This window comes from Triticum aestivum, chromosome 4D, assembly GCF_018294505.1.
Source record: "Triticum aestivum cultivar Chinese Spring chromosome 4D, IWGSC CS RefSeq v2.1, whole genome shotgun sequence".
Classification (NCBI taxonomy): domain Eukaryota; kingdom Viridiplantae; phylum Streptophyta; class Magnoliopsida; order Poales; family Poaceae; genus Triticum; species Triticum aestivum.
Genome location: NC_057805.1, coordinates 178,476,379 through 178,496,075, shown reverse-complemented (window position 1 = coordinate 178,496,075; position 19,697 = coordinate 178,476,379). Strand labels below are relative to the sequence as shown.

Here is a 19,697-nt window from a genome sequence, read left to right as displayed (position 1 = left end):
TGCATCCAGGAAGCACAGCAAGTCGCACTCGGCGATGGAGTCGACAATCTGGTCGATGCGTGGGAGCGGGAACGGATCTTGGGGGCAGGCTTTGTTCAGGTTGGTGAAGTCGACGCACATCCGCTCTTTCCCGCCTTTCTTTGGCACTACGACGGGGTTTGCCAGCCATTCGGGATATCGAACTTCCCGGATGGTGCCTGCTGCCTCCAGCTTGCATGTCTCTTGGACGATGAAGGCCTGCTTCTCAGTGGACTTCCGTCTGGCTCGCTGCTTCACGGGGCGTATGTTGAGGCATACCCTTAGATGATGCTGGATCACCTCTCTTGGGACCCCTACCAGTTGATTGGGCTCCCACGCGAATATCTCCTTGTTCGCGCGCAAGAACCTCACCAAGGCTTCTTCTTTATCCCGGGTCAAGGCCGGCTCCTATGGTGAAGGTGGCTCTTGAAGACCCATCCTCGTCGACCGGCACCTGCTTGGTTTCCGCCTTGTCTTGGGTGAACAGCTGCTTCTTCTTGGTAGGCGCGGCCTCCTTGGCCACGGGGGTACCGGCGCCGGCGGGCTGTGCTGCTGCCGCGGTCTTGAAGGCGAGCCTGAGTGCCGTCACAGCCTCCTTAGCGTCCCCCTTGATGGTGAGGACGCCCTTGCTTCCTGGCATCTTCATGAGGTTGTAGGCCGGATGAGTCGCCACCATGAACTGAGCGAGAGCTGGGTACCCGAGGATGGCGTTGTATGGGAGACCGATGCGGGCGATGTCGAAGTCTACCAGCTCGGTGTGGTAGTTGTCGCATGTGCCGAAGGTGACAGGGAGGCGGATCTGCCCCAGAGAGTGGGCAGTTCCACCACCCACTCCCGAAAAGGGCTTGCTGAGGTTGAGGCACTCGAGCGGTACGTGAAGAAGGCTGAAGGCTTCTACGGAGAGCAAGTTGAGGCCGGCACCGCCGTCGATGAGGGTCTTAGTGACGGCCACGTTACAGATGGTGGGCGTGCAGAGCATTGGGAGCATGCCGGAGCCAGCGGTGGAGTCGGGGTGGTCTTCTGAGCCGAAGGTGAGGTCGGCCTCTGGCGCAGCCCAACCTGGCGGAGCCCCCGGGCGCTTGGAGGCGGCCCCGATCTGGCGGAGGAACGGTTTGACGTGGTGATCTGAAGGCAGTGCTTGAGAGCCGCCCAGCAGGGCCGCGACCGCATAGTGCGCTGGCGCCGCGTAGTGAGCAGTGAAGAGGTCACGGAGTTCCCCCCAGGAGGCCACCGTGGATCCCGGGAGGTTGAGCAGCCAGGCGCGCGGCTCCCCGGCGAGGGCCATGGGGAACCAGTTGGCCATGATTTTGTCGCTGCCTCTGGCTTCGAGGACAGCCTCCTCGTACGCCAGCAGGAACGGCGTCGGGTCTGCCGCGCCGTCGTAACGCGGCGGCATCTCTGGCTTAAACTTGGTCGTCCACCGCACTCATCGTAGGGCGGGGGCCAGGGCTCGGTACCCAGATGCCCCACTGTCGACATCGGCCGCAGAGGTGGATGGCGGGGCACCCGCCATGGGAGCAAAGTGCAGCGGCGTGGGGCGCAGGCCAAATGTCAGATGTGGGGTTTCGGCAAACCCTTAAGGTTCGAACACTGGGGTGCGCGCGAAGTCTTTCCCTCCTACCGATCTACGCCCTAGCTCGTTAAGATCTCACGGACGAACTCGACGAACTCGCAACACAGAGAGACACGAGATTTATACTGGTTCGGGCCACCATTGTGGTGTAATACCCTAATCCAGTGTGGTGGTGGTGGATTGCCTCTAGGGCTGATGATGAACAGTACAAGGGAAGAACAGCCTCCTGAGGTCGAGGTGTTCTTGTGTTTGGTTTCTTAGCGGGTGAGAGCTGGGTGAACTGCTCGATCCGTTCAACCTGCCTCTACTGTGGTGGCTAGTTCTACTTATATAGGCCTTGGTCCTCTTCCCAAATATTGAGCGGGAAGGGAGCCAACAAAGGCGGGCAAATTTGAAGGGGGACAGCTAGTACAAGCTATGCTGACAAAAGCAGTCTTCGCCTGCGCAAAGCTCTGGTGGTGACGCCGCCTTGGGCTCCACGATGACCTCCGTCTTGCCGTCCTCCTGGTCTTGGTCTCCTTGCACCAATATAGCAACCTTTGCCTGACGCCTCAGTACTCCTCGCCTGCGCTGGCCTCCTTAGCACCAAAGAGGAAACAAGGACGTCTGCGCGTGCTGGCGCCCGCCTGGTGTCGATCGTCATAGTTCACGTCACGAGAGCCTCGTGAGTTGTTGCCCCGCCTTGATATCTTTGCTCCTCGTGAGCCTGCCTGGCTAGGCCACACCAGAGGAGGTCTTGTGTCGTCCGCCTCGCGAGGCTTGGCCCCTCGCGAGGGTCTTGGATGCTTTGTTGACGAATGATGGGCCGTACGGCCTGCTGGCTTAGCCACGCCATGGGCCGCAGGCAGGCAGGTCTGGGGACCCCCGTTCCCAGAACACCGACAAATTCCCTTTGTAATAGATGAGTTTTCGTCTGAAACCCTGATACTTTGAAAGAGATTGTCCAGTTTGTACACGAAGTGCATCTAGTTTTTGCCGTAACCCTCTCAACTTCTTAGCACATGCTATGTGGGGGAAATTATGGTACTATGCCAAATGTCAACCTATCGGGGAAATGACAACTATGGAATCACGTGATCCCTTCTACGGTTTGGCAGGGAATAGGAAAGCGCAAAGAGCAGATCTAATGATCAACACGAAGGATTTTTACCTAGGTTCGGCCGTTCAGAAGCGTAGAACCCTAGTCCTGCTTGTAGTGTATTGAGTGTTCTTGAGCTTTGGCTAGGTGCTACGCATGCAAACTTGGCCGGAAAGTCGAAAAGTCCCCTCCCGTATCGCCTTGGGCCTCCTTTTATACCAAGGGGCTACCAAAGTGGCGTACAGACATACAGGAGGTGTAAAGTCGCTAAAGTGTATATGCTTATCCCTGACGTCTTAGGACAAACGCATTAAATACGCTGTTTACGTGCCCCCCTAACTTTATCGGGGACGGAAACATAGGCCATCCCGTCCGTCGCCGCCTCACCCCGTCTTGGCATGCACCCAAGATGATGAGGCATGCAATGCCAAGCTGACTGGCTAGCCACCACGCTGGAGCGGTGGTATGATCTTCACGAAGATCTGCATGCCGCCACGCAGGTGCTTGCCAGGCTGGCAGGCTAGTCGCTGCACTGGAGCGGTGGCGGGGTGGCGGAACCTTGCCGTGGCTTCGCAAACGCCCCCGGCAAGAATCTTGTCGGGGCCTCACAAACGTCCCCGGCAATAATCTTGCTAGGAACTTCGCCTCCTGGTCTTCACAAAGATTTGCATGCCACCACGCAGACGCCCCTGGACCTTGGTCTTGACATTGTCGATGGTGTCAGAGCTCTCAACCTCAAGGGTGGTGGTCTTGCTGGGGCTTCGCAAACCATCCCAGCAAGGATCTTGCCGGGGGCTCAGCTTGTCGTCCGTTCTTTGTTTATTGGCTTGAACACCGTCTTGGTAGTCCCGTACGTGCTTCTGGTTGTCCCTCTCAGGCTTTGTTGTGGGTACGGCTGCAACTGCCCGTGCACAAGTAAGGGGTACAAAAGGGCCCAAACTTTAGTACACCGACAGGAGCCCCCAGGCCTGGGCCACACACGGGTGCGAGGCGTTGTTGGGCCCAAACAGTGCATGTCCACGCGTGGCAGGGATTAACCGCTATAATTATCTCGTCTGCTACGCTTCCCCACAATCCGCATTGAGTGGGCGACGTGGGATACGTGCGCGGAATGGCCGCAGCAGCGGCACGTCCGCGCAAGTGCTTTCACATCAAACAATAAAGAGGCAGCCTCACGCCTTCCCCATAAAAAGAGGAATCCGCAGAGGCACCGCTCATTTACCTCTCGCCCATTCCAATCTAGGAACCGCTGTCGTCTCCTTCCTCGAGCCTAGGCCAGAGCTTCCTCATCCGTTCGCCGCTGCCCTCGCCTCCCGCTCTCAACTGGCTGCTATGGCGCCCAAAGCGAGCAAGGGCAAGGAAGCGCCCAAGGCGGGCAAGGGCGAAGATGTGCCGGAGAGTGAATTGGTGAAGATGCAGAAGAGGAACGTCGTCTTCAACCCGACGCTTGACGCTTGCACACTGCAGAATTGGTACCTGTGCATGTGGGGAAGAGCGACGAAGGGGCACACTGCCACCCGCGTCATCCCTGCTTCCCGCGCCACGCCTGCTCAAGATAAATTCCACTTCTTTGTTGATTATCTCTACTGCGAGCTCTGCCCTCCATTTTCCGATTTCTTTGTCGACATCATGTACACATTTGACTTCCACCTTCTGGTACGCCGAATGTTGTGGCATGTACGTCTGTCTTCGCCCACCTCGGTGAAAACTTCGCCGGAGTGGTCCCCAACATAGCCCTCTTCCTCCACTTCTTCATTCCTCGCATCCAGCCAGGAGAAGCCCTCTCCGGCTGTGTCGCCTGGATTCCAAGGGCATGGAACAAGGAGACGTACCCAGATGGGGTCTACAAGGAGAAGTGGAATGAATGGTGGGGCAAGTGGTGTTGGATCATGGAGGAAGATCCGCAGCTGTTCTGTATGCCCCAGCAAACAAAGCTGGTTCGCGGCAACGGTTCGAGCAAACTCGACCCTCAACACGCGGAGCTCGCAATCGCAGTAGACAGGAGCAAGCGCCTCAGGGCTACCGGGCTCACAATGGAGATGATTGGCGCCGATTTCCTCCGCCGCATCGCCCCTCTACAGAACAAGGGGAGATCAGCCTGGGAGTACCGGAATGTGGTGGGTATCATGAGGTTGCGCCCTGGCCTGAACAACAACTTGACGGTGATGCAACACGCATCCCTCTGCCACAAGATGTTCAGGGCCATCAGCAAGTTCAAGTTGCCGGCAAGCATCATTCCACTATGCAACAATACTGCCTTGAACTCGACCATCGCCATGATGCTGGCGTTCAACGCTCATGGCCTTGACCAGACCTGGGCCGAGCCATCCGCGGAGCAAGTGAAGGAGTTCTTCGACAATGTGTCAGAGGGGGCTATTCAGGAAGAGACGAATTTCATCCGCCCCAGCACCGACGAAGAGGTGGCGTACATCGCCAGCAAGGTGGAAGAGGCGGCCCTTGCCAAGGAGGCCGACAGCGTTGGCTTCATGGAGGATGAAGCTAATGCAGGGGAGGACTTTGCCGGGCGGTGGGAGCCTGCCGGAGAGCACACTGGCGTAGTTGCCGGTGGCTCATCCGCCGAAGAGACAGCTAAAGAGAAGCCGCATGAGGAGCCCCCAGCTCTAGGAAAGAAAAAGCGTGTTCTTTCTGCGAACCATCTCCGGCGAGCCAATCCATCAGGCTTCCTCGCACCAAGAGGTCCCCGTCAAGGGGGCGGACGGCAAGGCTATACAGCGGGAAGAGGTCCAGCCACAACCTGTGCGCCAGACGATGCGCACGACCACGGTAGCAAAGGAAGCAGCAGTCGCCGCCTCTGACACGACCAAGCGGCCCAGGTCCCCTTCTCCATCCCTTCGCACCGACGTCATAGCAGAGGGCGCCTTTGACCTCGCCGCTTTTAGCCCGTAGGGAGAAGAGAGCCCAGAAGAGGAAGAGTAAGTGCCTTACCGCCTTCTCTATTCCTTGAATTCTCGACCTTACTTATCTTTATTTGTTCTTGCTCTGGCTTGTCCCCGCAGAGACACGAAAACATTGGCGTAGAGGATGGCGAAGAAGGCCAAGACCTCAATGGGCGACGAGCCCCCGGCAAGCACCGCAGGTGCGCAGGAGACCGTCCTCATCAGTCCGGAGTCCAGCCCATGACGCAGCCCCCAAACCAGCCCCCTGCGTGAGTCCACTACTCATTTCCCGCTGGCGAGTGTTGGGGCGTACATCTCCACTTCTAACCTTGCCGGTTTTGCACCCCCACATGCCGCCTCCGTCAACCACACCGCCCAGGGAGGAATCCCTGGCAAGGGCTTCCACAGACGAGCCCCGCCGCGTAGAGGAGGAGCCGGCAAGCACAGGCGCCAGCAGTTCTTCACCAGCAACAAACGTTGTCGGGCAGGGAGCCACCTCCCAACAGCATGCCACAGGTAAGCCGCATGCCTCCCAACACTTGTCATTTTCTTAGTATGGCCTTTTCCTCTTTTCTTTCTACTTTGAACTTTGACCTCGGTCTCATCTTGTTTCTCCTCCTTGGGTCTCAGATCTCCCCTTGGCGGAGCAGATGGATGGCGACATCATCATCGCAGAGATCGCCAAGGATGCTGCCGCCGAAGCCGCCAGAGTCACTGCTGACGAGGCCGCCAAGGACGTGCATGAAGACGCCGCCAAGGGGTTTGCCGGTGAGGCCGACAAGGAGACCGGCGACCGAACTGACGGCATTCCTGCGGCAGGAGCGCCTGGCGCTGCATCGGTCCCGGAGCCCCCAGTTGCCCGGGAGACGGTGGTCGAGGACCAACCGTCAAGATCCGAAGCCCCCCTCAAGCAGATATCTGAAGGTTGGTGACAACCTATTCATCAACATCCCAGAGATGGCAAGCATCGGCGCGCCAACCGAGGGGGAGGCTTTCGACGAAGAGGTCATCGTTGCTGTCGGGCTTGATACGTCTCCAACGTATCTATAATTTTTGATTGTTCCATGCTATTATATTATCTATTTTGGATGTTTAATGGGCTTTATTATACACTTTCATATTATTTTTGGGACTAACCTACTAACCAAAGGCCCAATGCAAATTGCTGTTTTTTTTGCCTATTTCAGTGTTTCACAGAAAAGGAATATCAAACAGAGTCCAAACGGAATGAAACCTTCGGGAGAGTTATTTTTGGAACAAACGCAATCCAGGAGACTTGGAGTGGACGTCAAGAAAGAAACGAGGAGGCCACGAGGCAGGAGGGCGCGCCCAGGGGGGTAGGCGCGCCCCCACCCTCACGGGCCCCTCGTGGCTCGCGTGACCAACTTCTTTCGCCTATACATACTCATATACCCCGAAAACATCCGAGAGCACCACGAAACCCTATTTCCACCGCCGCAACCTTCTGTACCCGTGAGATCCCATCTTGAGGCCTTTTCCGGCGCTCCGCCGGAGGGGGAATCAATCACGGAGGGCTTCTACATCAACACCATAGCCTCTCCGATGATGTGTGAGTAGTTTACCACAGACCTTCGGGTCCATAGTTACTAGCTAGATGGCTTCTTCTCTCTCTTTGGATCTCAATACAAAGTTCTCGATCTTCTTGGAGATCTATTCGATGTAATTCTTTTTGCGGTGTGTTTGTCGAGATCCGATGAATTATGGGTTTATGATCAAGATTATCTATGAACAATATTTGATTCTTCTCTGAATTCTTATATGTATGATTTGTTATCTTTGCAAGTCTCTTCAAATAATCAGTTTGGTTTGGCCAACTAGATTGATCTTTCTTGCAATGGGAGAAGTGCTTATCTTTGGGTTCAATCTTGCGGTGTCCTTTCCCAGTGACAGCAGGGGCAGCAAGGCATGTATTGTATTGTTGCCATCGAGGATAAAAAGATGGGGTTTATATCATATTGCTTGTGTTTATCCCTCTACATCATGTCATCTTGCCTAATGGGTTACTCTGTTCTTATGAACTTAATACTCTAGATGCATGCTGGATAGCGGTCGATGTGTGGAGTAATAGTAGTAGATGCAGAATCGTTTCGGTCGACTTGTCGCGGACGTGATGCCTATATACATGATCATGCCTAGATATTCTCATAACTATGCACTTTTCTATCAATTGCTCGACAATAATTTGTTCACCCACCGTAATACTTATGCTATCTTGAGAGAAGCCACTAGTGAAACCTATGGCCCACGGTTATATTTTCCATCATATAAGTTTCCAATCCATTTTTACTTTGCAATCTTTACTTTCAATCTATATCATAAAAATACCAAAAAAAAATTATCTTATTATCTCTATCAGATCTCACTTTTGCAAGTGGCCGTGAAGGGATTGACAACCCCTTTCTCGCGTTGGTTGCAAGATTCTTATTTGTTTGTGTAGGTACGAGGCGACTTGGGTGTAGTCTCCTACTGGATTGATACCTTGGTTCTCAAAAACTGAGGGAAATACTTACGCTACTTTGATGCATCACCCTTTGGCAGAGATTGTCCAGTTTGTACAGGAAGTGCATCCAGTTTTTGTCTTAACCCTCTCAATTGTTTAGCACATGCTATGTGGGTGAAATTATGATACCATGCCAAGTTTCAACATTTTTAGAATTCATTTGCAGTGCTTTTCAATATCGGGGTCATTTAGCTCAAAAAATTCACTAAATGCATGAAAAATAGCAAATGAAGTGAGAAAAGGGTTGAAAATTGATGATGTGGCTTTGAATGGTGCATATTGAACGCACAAAAAGTCTGGAGTTAAAATAAGTAAAAAAATGAAATCCCTTTGTAATAGATGAGTTTTCGTCCGAAATTGTGATACTTTGAAAGTGATTGTCCAGTTTGTACATGAAGTGCATCCAGTTTTTGCCGTAACCCTCTCAATTTCTTAGCACATGCTATGTGGGTGAAATTATGATACCATGCAAAGTTTCAACCTTTTTAGAGCTCATTTGTAGTTTTTTTATATTTAAGGTCATTTAGTTCAAAAAATCATTAAATGCATGACAAATAGAAGATGAAGTCAGAAAAGGGTGGAACATTGATGATGTGGCTTTGAATGGTGCATATTGAACGCAGAAAAAGTCTGGAGTTAAAATAAGTTAAGAAATGAAATCCGTTTGTAATACATGAGTTTTCGTCCATAATCCTTATAGTTTGAAAAAGATTGTAAAGTTTGTACACGAAGTGCATCGAGTGTTTGTCGAAACCCTCTCAACTTCTTAGTACATGCTATATGGGTGAAATTATGATACCAAGCCAAGTTTCAGCCTTTTCAGAGCTCATTTGAAGTGCCTTTCAATTTCAGGGTCATTTAGCTAAAATCATTAAATGCATGAAAAATAGCAAATGAAGTCAGAAAGGGGTTCAAAATTGATGATGTGGCTTTGAATTGTGCATATTGAACGCACAAAAGGTATGAAGTTAGAATAAGTTAAAAAATGAAATCCCTTTGTAATAGATAAATTTTCGTCTGAAACCCTGATACTTTGTCATAACCCTCTCAACTGTTTAGGACATGCAATGTGGGTGAAATTATGATACCATGCCAAGTTTTAACCTTTTCGGAGTTCATTTGTAGTGCTTTTCAATATCGGGGTCATTTAGCTAAAAAAATCATTAAATGAATTAAAAATAGCAAATGAAGTCGGGAAAGGGTTGAAAATTGATGATGTTGATTCGAATGCTGCATATTGAATGCAACAAAATTCTGGAGTTAAAATAAGTTAAAAAATGAAATACCTTTGTAATAGATGAGTTTTCATCCGAAACCCTGATACTTTGAAATAGATTGCCAGTTTGTACACGAATTGATCCAGTTTTTGCCGTAACCCTCTCAACTGTTTAGCACATGCTATGTGGGTGAAATTATGATACCATGCCAAATTCATGCTTTTCAGAGTTCATTTGTAGTGCTTTTCAATATCGGGGTCATTTAGCTCAAAAAATAATTAAATGCATGAAAAATAGCAAATGAAGTCAGAAAAGGGTTGAAAATTGATAATGTGGCTTTGAATGGTGCATATTGAACGCACAAAAAATCTGGAGTTAAATAAGTTAAAAAATGAAATCCATTTGTAATAAATGAGTTTTCCTCCGAAACCCTGATACTTTGAAAGAGATTGTCCAATTTTTACACGAAGTGTATCCAGTTTTTGCCGTAATCCTCTCAACTGCTTAGCACATGCTATTTGGGTGAAATAAGATACAATGCAAAGGTTCAACCTTTTCAGAGTTCGTTTGTAGTGATTTTCAATTTCAGGGTCATTTAGCTCAAAAAATCATTAAATGCATGAAAAATATCAAATGAAGTCAGAAAAGGGTTGAAAATTGATGAGGTGGCTTTGAATGACGCATATTGAACGCACAAAAAGTCTGGAGTTAAAATAAGTAAAAAAAGAAATATCTTTGTAATAGATGAGTTTTCGTCCGAAACCGTGATACTTTGAAAGAGATTGTCCAGTTTGTACACGAAGTGCATCCAGTTTTTGCCGTAAGCCTCTCAACTTCTAAGCACATGCTATGTTGGTGAAATTATGATACCATGCGAAGTTTCAACCTTTTCAGAGCTCATTTGTTGTGCTTTTCAATTTCAGGGTCATTTAGCTCAAAAAATCATTAAAGGCATGACAAATAGCAAATGAAGTCAGAAAATGGTTGAAAAATTATGATGTGGCTTTGAATGGTGCATATTGAACGCACAAAAGGTATGGAGTTAAAATAAGTTAAAAATGAAAGCACTTTGTAATAGATGAGTTTTCGTCTGAAACCCTGATACTTTGAAAGAGATTGTCCAGTTTGTCCACGAAGTGCATCCAGTGTTTGTCGTAACCCTCTCAACTGTTTAGCACGTGCTATGTGGGTGAAATTATGATACCATGTCAAGTTTCAACCTTTTCAGAGTTCATTTGTAGTGCTTTTCAATATCGGGCTCATTGAACGGTGTATATTGACTACACAAAAGGTATGGAGTTAAAATAAGATAAAAATGAAATCCCTTTGTAATAGATGAGTTTTCGTCTGAAACCCTGATACTTTGAAAGAGATTGTCTAGTTTGTACACGAAGTGCGTCCGGTTTTTGCCGTCACCATCTCAATTTCTTAGCACATGCTATGTGGGTGAAATTATGATACCATGCCAAGTTTCAACCTTTTTGGAGCTCATTTGTAGTGATTTTCTATTTCAGGGTCATTTAGCTCAAAAAATCATTAAATGCATGACAAATAGCAAATGAAGTCAGAAAAGGGTTAAAAATTGATAATGTGGCTTTGAATGGTGCATATTGAACGCACAAAAATTCTGGAGTACAAACTGGATAAAAAATGAAATCCCTTTGTAATAGATGAGTTTTCGTCCGAAACCGTGATATTTCGAAAGAGATTATCCAGTTTTTACAGGAAGTGCATCCAGTGTTTGCCGTAACCCTCTCAACTGTTTAGCACATGCTATGTGGGTGAAATTATGCTACCATGCGAAGTTTCAACCTTTTTAGAGCTCATTTTTAGTGCTTTTCTATTTCATGATCATTTAGCTCAAAAAATAATTAAATGCATGAAAAATAGCAAATGAAGTCAGAAAAGGATTGAAAATTGATGATGTGGCTTTGAATCGTGCATATTGAACGAACACAAAGTCTGGAGTTAAAATAAGTAAAAAAGATGGAATCCCTTTGTAATAGATGAGTTTTTGTCCGAAATCGTGATACTTTGAAAGAGATTGTCCAGTTTGTACACGAAGTGCATCTAGTTTTTGCCGTAACCCTCTCAACTTCTTAGCACATGCTATGTGGGTGAAATTATGATATCGTGCCAAGTTTCAACCTTTTTACAGCTCTTTTGAAGTGCCACTACTAGGAAATAACTTATGGGTAGACGCTTACTAGTAGCGTGTTATATTTCCCCACGCTACTGCTAATTACCAGTAGCGCCTGCCAAAAAAACACACGCTATTAGTATATATATCTCTAACAGACAAAACATAGTACTCCCTTCGTCCGGAAATACTTGTCGAAGAAATGCCTAAAAATTGGATGTATCTAGAACTAAAACATATCTAGATACATCCATTCCTTCGACGAGTATTTCCGAACGGAGGGAGTAGTAGCGTAGGTTGTAAAAGCAGCGCTACTACTAAGTGAATAGCTAAAGCGCAGGTTAGAGAGCCACGGTACTACTGAGCGTGTCCACCGCCGCACCATCCACCCCATCCACTCCCACCCCACCAAACTCTCTCTCGCGAAACCTAAAAAAACTCTCTCACCAATCTCACCCCACACCCCTCGGTCGAGCTACTCTCCCCCACGATCTCCTCGCCGCCGCTGCCCACGCCGGCACGCTCGTCGCCGCTGCAACCGCCCACGCCGGCACGCTCGTCGTCGTCGCCGTCGTATCGGGATCTACCTCCTCATCGGCTTCCTCTCCCCCATGGTCGACCCCGAGCTCGACCCCTCCGCCGCCCACGACGGGCACGCCCTCCCCAACCGCGGATCTTGCGAGTTCAAGCACTTCATCAGGAGGCTCCCGGAGTTCAAGTTCTGGTATGCATGCTCCCGCCATCCTGAGATCTGCCCCCTCCCTCTCCCTCGCCATCTGCCCAAATATTCTTTTTTTTAGATCAGAGTAGAAACTTTCTACTCAGAGAGCGCATTACATTCAGATATCATCAGAGTTCGTAATCTATGCGGGACATCTGAGATCATCTCTTGGTCGCCTGCTCCTGGTCAGCTCAGCCAAACCGTGTGCCAAGACATTGCTCTGCCTCTTCACACATCGAACGCTGCAGACAGCAAAAGCAGTCATTGCCTTCTTAATGTCCATAATTAGGCCATAGCATGGGGATCGAGTTGGGGCTTGAGCGGACAATTCTGTTGTGATATTTTTGTTATCCATCTCAAGAGCCACCTCTCCATTAAAGTACTTGGCCATTGTCTGAAAGCCGATGAGGGCAGCTCTTCCACGCTACGAGACAGAGGTAGCTTTTTGCATATTGACGCCAACACTCGCCCTCTGTAATCACGTGCGACCACACCTGCTGCACTGTTCCCAGTCTCGGCTAAAAAGGCAGTGTTAGTGTTTATTTTGACCACTCCTCGATCTGGAGGACTCCAGTTCTCCACTGGGGCCTCTACAATTTGCAAACAGCTCCCATCACTAGTTCTTTCATTCTTGTTTCTGTCGGACAAATAACCAGCTTCTGTAGCACACCTGAATTCCCAAGTGAATTGATGTTGGTAATTATGCAGTCAATGATATACTAAAATAGCATAATATCTAGTGGAGTTTGCAGTTAAGCACGACATAGGACAAAAAATTCATATATGTACAACCAAAAAATACCAATTAGACAGGATAACACACTACCAGAATATTTTTCCTATGGTCAAACCTGATAAGCTTGATAGAAAAATATATCTTGGCTCAATGGCTTGGTACAGAAGGGACGAACTGGAATGGGATTAATTTTCATAGGGCTAGTACAGGTCGACTAGTCAATTCATGTGCCGTTGTAGACATGTTATAGGATGTTCAGCTGTTCTTGCTTTTGTCAGTACTATGAATTTCTCCGGTCGATACTCTGAAGTCATGTGAAAAATGGACAGATTTGAAGCAAACTTTTGAATTCATAGCATAACCCTTTAGTTATTTTTGCAGAACTAGAACTGTAAACTCAGCACGCATATAGAAATGCTACAGCATGCTCAACCAAATGTGTTAGTTATTGAGTCATTGGCTGACTTTATACAAAAACCTGTTGCAAGTGCATGGAAAATGTGGCACTTGCCATTCGGGAATAATACCTGTTTTCTCTGTGATTGAAGTGTCTCTATTGAATACTTCTAAACTGAACTGTTCCATTCAGAATTCTGACACTTCTTAGTGTAGCATTGTAGCTTTATTTTTACATGATCAAACTACCTTCTGTATGCAGTATGCAGCCACACTATGTTGTATATCTTCAGTAGTAAATGTATCATCTTAAGAGTGTTGTGAAGCTAGATTATTTTGTAGCTCATTTTTTAGGCTTTCTCCATGGTTAATATAAATTATGCAAAGCAATGTTTACTTTGAGTGCAACTCTAGTGCCATTCTTATTATTCAATGTACACGGATGGTGCTGTTGGACTTGTGCTAGTTAGAGGGGAGAAAGCTAAGAACCTTGGCCTTTAAGTTCTTCCAATGATCAGAGGGTATGCTGATGCTGCTCAGGTAAATCTTACATGCCTCACCGTTAATCACTGTTTGTGAAAAAAATGTCATTTGATAAATCTCGGTCCATTGTTCTTGTTAATAAAGACTTTTACCAATATTATCCTTTCCCGTGCCTCGAAACTATCAACCTGGCCCAAAGAATGATTTTTTCTTTAGGATTCATGGTTATTTTTTCTTGTTATTATGCATTACTATTGATTCATGTGCATGTGCTAAAAAGAAAAAAAATACCCAACTTGATTTGGATGCGGGCGCCAACTAACAAGTTTTCACTTTTGGACGTGGGCGCAGGGGTCATCGACATGGACTACTGCGGCCTAGTGGGCATCATGCTATTCAACCACTCGGAGGCGGACTTCGTCGTGAAGCCCGGCGACCGCGCCGAACATATGATCGTCCAGGTCATTGCGACGCCGGAGGTCGCCGAGGTGAAGGACCTCGACGCCATCGTCTGGCGGGAGGGAGTGCTCTGAGCCTTGGTAGATACATCTAGAGAAGTGGTCTAGTTGTTTGCATCTGATGTTAAATTGGATCTCGAGATCTCGAGTTAAGATGTTCAATGCTGTATCCATGAATGCTGCAAGTGCTAAGATGGTTCTGTGAACTTAGTTTATTTGCACTGGACGTGTCTTGATTTCCATCCATGAATACTGCATCTAATTTTTTTAAAATTTCTAGTTACTTGGTTGTAGCGTGGGGATAAAATGTGGCGCTACTAGTACTTGGGTAGTAGTAGCGTAGGTGTAAATGGGGCGCTACTAGTACTTAGATAGCAGTAGCGTAGGTGTGGAATAGTGGTAGCGTGGGTGGCACCGCGCTACTACTAACTTTTTTAGCTGTAGCCCGGGGTAAACAACACGCTACTGCTAAAAGTTAGCAGTAGCATCGTAGTAGTAGCGCGGGAACCCATGCTACTGGTATGCAAAAAACCTACGCTACTGGTGGTGTTTTCCCTAGTACTGTGCTTCTCTATTTCAGGGTCATCTAACTCAAAAAATCATTAAATGCATGACAAATAGCAAACGAAGTCAGAAAAAGGTTGAAACTTGATGATGTGGCTTTAAATGGTGCATATTGAACACATAAAAAGTCTGGCGTTAATATAAGTTAAAATATGAAATCTAAAATATGAAATCTCTTTGTAATACATGAGTTTTCGTTCGAAACCCTTGCACTTTGAAAGAGATTGTCAAGTCTGTAATGAAGTGCATCCATTTTTTGCCGTAACCCTCTCAACTTCTTAACACATGCTATGTGGGTGAAATTATGATACCATGCCAAGTTTCAGCCTTTTCAGAGTTCATTTGTAGTGCTTTTCAATTTCAGGGTCGTTTAGCTCAAAAAAATCATTTAATGCATGAAAAATTGTGAATGAAGTCAGAAAAGGATTGAAAATTGATAATGTGATTTGAATTGTGCATATTGAACGCACAAAAGGTATGGAGTTAAAATAAGTTAAAAAACAAAATCCCTTTGTAATAGATGAGTCTTCGTCTGAAACGATGATACTTTGGAAGAGATTGTCCAGTTTATACAGGAAGTGCATCCAGTTTTTGTCGTAACCCTCTCAATTGTTTAGCACATGCTATGTGGGTGAAATTATGATACCATCCCAAGTTTCAACCTTTTCAGAATTCATTTCCAGTGCTTTTCAATATCGGGGTCATTTAGCTCAAAAAATCATTAAATGCATGAAAAATAGCAAATGGAGTCAGAAAAGGGTTGAAAATTGATGATGTGGCTTTGAATGGTGCATATTGAACACACAAAAACTCTGGGGTTAAAATAAGTAAAAAATGAAATCTCTTTGTAATAGATGAGTTTTCGTCCGAAACCGTGATACTTTGAAAGAGATTGTCCAGTTTGTACACGAAGTACATCCAGTTTTTGTCGTAACCCTCTCAACTCCTTAGCACATGCTATGTGGGTGAAATTATGATACCATGCAAAGTTTCAACCTTTTTAGAACTCATTTGTAGTTTTTTCTATTTTAGGGTCATTTAGCTCAAAAAAATATTAAATGCATGACAAATAGAAAATGAAGTCAGAAAAGGGTTGAAAATTGATGACTTGGCTTTGATGTTGCATATTGAACATCAGAAAAAGTCTGGAGTTAAAATAAGTTACAAAATGAAATCCGTTGGTAATACATGAGTTTTCGTCCGAAACCCTTATAGTTTGAAAGAGATTGTAAAGTTTCTACACGAAGTGCATCCAGTTTTTGCCGTAACCCTCTCAACTTCTTAGTAGATGCTATGTGGGTGAAATTATGATACCAAGCCAAGTTTCAGCCTTTTCAGAGCTCATTTGCAGTGGTTCTCAATTTCAGGGTCATTTAGCTCAAAAAATCATTAAATGCATGAAAAATAGCAAATGAAGTCAGAATAAGGTTCAAAATTGATGATGTTGCTTTGAATTGTGCATATTGAACGCACAAAAGGTATGAAGTTAAAATAAGTTAAAAATGGAATCCCTTTGTAATAGATGAGTTTTCGACTGAAGCAGTGATACTTTGAAAGGGATTGTCCAGTTTGTACAGGAAGTGCATCCAGTTTTTGTCGTAACCCTCTCAACTGTTTAGCACATGCTATGTGGGTGAAATTATGAAACCATGCCAAGTTTCAACCTTTTCAGAGTTCATTTGTAGTGCTTTTCAATATCGGGGCCATTTAGCTCAAAATATCATTAAATGCATGAAAAATAGCAAATGAAGTCGGGAAAGGGTTGAAAATTGATGATGTTGCTTTGGATGCTGCATATGGAACGCACAAAAATTCTGGAGTTCAAATAAGTTAAAAAATAAAATCCCTTTGTAATACATGAGGTTTCCTCCGAAACCCTCATACTTTGAAATAGATTGTCTAGTCTGTACACGAAGTGCATCTAGTTTTTGCCGTAAACCTCTCAATTGTTTAGCACATGCTATATGGGTGAAATTATGAAACCATGCTAAATTCATCTTTTTCAGAGTTCATTTGTAGTGCTTTTTAATATCGGGGTCATTTAGCTCAAAAAATCCATTAAATGCATGAAAAATAGCAAATGAAGTGTGAAAAGGGTTGAAAATTGATGATGTGGCTTTGAATGGTGCATATTGAACGCACAAAAATTCTGGAGTTAAAATAAGTTAAAAATGAAATCCCTTTGTAATAGATGAGTTTTCGTCCGAAACCATGATACTTTGAAAGAGATTGTCCAATTTGTACATGAAGTGCATCCAGTTTTTACCGTAATCCTCTCAACTTCTTAGCACATACTATGTGGCTGAAATTATGATACCATGCCAAGTTTCAACCTTTTCAGAGTTCGTTTGTAGTGCTTTTCAATTTCAAGGTCATTTAGCTCAAAAAAGCATTAAATGCATGAAAAACATCAAATGAAGTCAGAAAAGGGTTGAAAATAGATGATGTGGGTTTGAACGGTGCATATTGAACGCGCAAAAAGTCCGGAGTTAAAATAAGTTAAAAAATGAAATCGTTTGTAATAGATGAGTTTTCGTCCGAAACCTTGATACTTTGAAAGAGATTGTCCAGTTTATACACGAAGTGCATCCAGTTTTTACCGTAAGCCTCTCAACTTCTAAGCACATGCTATGTGTGTGAAATTATGATACCGTGCCAAGTTTCAACCTTTTCAGAGCTCATTTGTAGTGCTTTTCAATTTCATGGTTATTTAGCTCAAAAAAATCATTAAATGCACGACAAAAAGCAAATTGAAGTCAGAAAAGGGTTGAAAAGTTATGATGTGGCTTTGAATGGTGCATATTGAACGCGCAAAAGGTATGGAGTTAAAATAAGTTAAAATTGAAAGCACTTTGTAATAGATGAGTTTTCGTCCGAAACCCTGATACTTTGAAAGAGATTGTCCAGTTTGTCCAGGAAGTGCATCCAGTGTTTGTCGTAACCCTCTCAACTGTTTAGCACATGCTATGCGGGTGAAATTATGATACCATGTCAAGTTTCAACCTTTTCAGAGTTCATTTGTAGTGCTTTTCAATATCGGAGTCATTTAGCTAATTTTTTTTATTAAATGCATGAAAAATAGCAAATGAAGTCAGAAAAGGGTTGAAAATTGATCATGTGGCTTTGAACGGTGCATAGTGACCGCAAAAAGGTATGGAGTTAAATAAAGATAAAAAATGAAATCCCTTTGTAGTAGATGAGTTTTCGTCTGAAACAGTGACACTTTGAAAGAGATTGTCCAATTTGTACACGAAGTGCGTCCGGTTTTTGCCGTCAGCATCTCAACTTCTTAGCACATGCTATGTGGGTGAAATTATGATACCATGCCAAGTTTCAACCTTTTTAGAGCTCATTTGTAGTGCTTTTCTATTTCAGGATCATTTAGCACAAACAATCAAAAAATGCATGACAAACAGCAAATTAAGTCAGAAAAGGGTGGAAAATTGATAATTTGGCTTTGAATGGTGCATATTGTACGCACAAAAATTCTGGAGTTAAAATAAGTTAAAAATGAAATCCCTTTGCAATAGATGAGTTTTCGTCCGAAACCGTGATACTTCGAAATAGATTATCTAGTTTGTACAGGAAGTGCATCCAGTGTTTGTCGTGACCCTCTCAACTGTTTAGCACATGCTATGTGGGTGAAATTATGCTACCATGCCAAGTTTCAACCCTTTTAGAGCTCGTTTTTAGTGCTTTTCTATTTCCTGGTCATTTAGCTCAACAAAATAATTAAATGCATGAAAAATAGCAAATGAAGTCAGAAAAGGGTTGAAAATTGATGATGTGGCTTTGAATGCTACATATTGAACGCACACAAAGTTTGGAGTTAAAATAAGTAAAAAAAATTGAATCCCTTTGTAATGGATGAGTTTTCGTCCGAAACCCTTATAGTTTGAAAGAGATTGTAAAGTTTGTACACGAAGTGCATCCAGTGTTTGCCGTAACCCTCTCAACTTCTTAGTACATGTTATGTGGGTGAAATTATGATACCAAGCGAAGTTTCAGCCTTCTCAGAGCTCATTTGCAGTGCTTTTCAATTTTAGGGTCATTTAGCTCAAAAATTTAGTAAATGCATGAAAAATAGCAAATGGAGTCTGAAAAGGGTACAAAATTGATGATGTGGCTTTGAATTCTGCATATTGAACGCACAGAAGGTATGAAGTTAAAATAAGTTAAAAAATGGAATCCCTTTGTGATAGATGAGTTTTCGTCTGAAACAGTGATACTTTGAAAGGGATTGTCCAGTTTATACAGGAAGTGCATCCAGTTTTTGTCGTAACCCTCTCAACTGTTTAGCACATGCTATGTGGGTGAAATTATGAAACCATGCCAAGTTTCAACCTTTTCGGAGTTCATTTCTAGTGCTTTTCAATATCAGGGTCATTTAGCTCAAAAAAATCATTAAGTGCATGAAAAATAGCAAATGAAGTCGGGAATGGGTTGAAAATTGATGATGTTGCTTTGAATGCTGCATATTGAGCGCACAAAAATTGTGGAGTCAAAATAAGTTAAAAAATGAAATCCCTTTATAATAGATGAGTTTTCGTCCGAAACCCTAATACTTTGAAATAGATTGTCCAGTTTGTACACGAAGTGCATCCAGTTTTTGCCGTAACCCTCTCAACTGTTTCGCACATGCTATGTGGGTGAAATTATGATACCATGCCAAATTCATCCTTTTCAGAGTTCATTTGTAGTGCTTTTCAATATCCGGGTCATTTAGCTAAAAAAATCATTAAATGCAAGAAAAATAGCAAATGAAGTGAGAAAAGGGTTGAAAATTGATGATGTGGCTTTGAATGGTGCATATTGAACGCACAAAAATTCTTGAGTTAAAATTAGTTAAAAATGAAATCCCTTTATAATAGATGAGTTTTTGTCCGAAACCTTGA

At 44.9% G+C, this 19,697-nt stretch overlaps 1 protein-coding gene across 1 annotated transcript; it reads left to right on the top strand.

Annotated features, from left to right (window-relative positions):
• Positions 1 to 5,916: 5,916 nt before the first annotated feature.
• LOC123096804 (putative protein TPRXL) lies at positions 5,917 to 14,453 on the top strand. Its single transcript, XM_044518576.1, has 4 exons — positions 5,917 to 6,082; positions 6,197 to 6,435; positions 11,790 to 12,168; positions 14,132 to 14,453. Exons 1-4 carry the CDS (start codon positions 5,917 to 5,919, stop codon positions 14,311 to 14,313), a joined length of 966 nt encoding a protein of 321 aa, XP_044374511.1. The 3' UTR covers positions 14,314 to 14,453.
• The last annotated feature ends 5,244 nt before the right edge of the window (positions 14,454 to 19,697 follow it).

Excerpts from the sequence above, each read along its gene's own strand:
- LOC123096804 (XM_044518576.1), top strand. The coding sequence starts at position 5,917 with ATGCCGCCTCCGTCAACCACACCGCCCAGGGAGGAATCCCTGGCAAGG. Across the intron at positions 6,083-6,196 it reads CTCCCAACAGCATGCCACAG|ATCTCCCCTTGGCGGAGCAG; the intron begins GTAAGCCGCATG and ends CTTGGGTCTCAG. Across the intron at positions 12,169-14,131 it reads CTCCCGGAGTTCAAGTTCTG|GGGTCATCGACATGGACTAC; the intron begins GTATGCATGCTC and ends ACGTGGGCGCAG.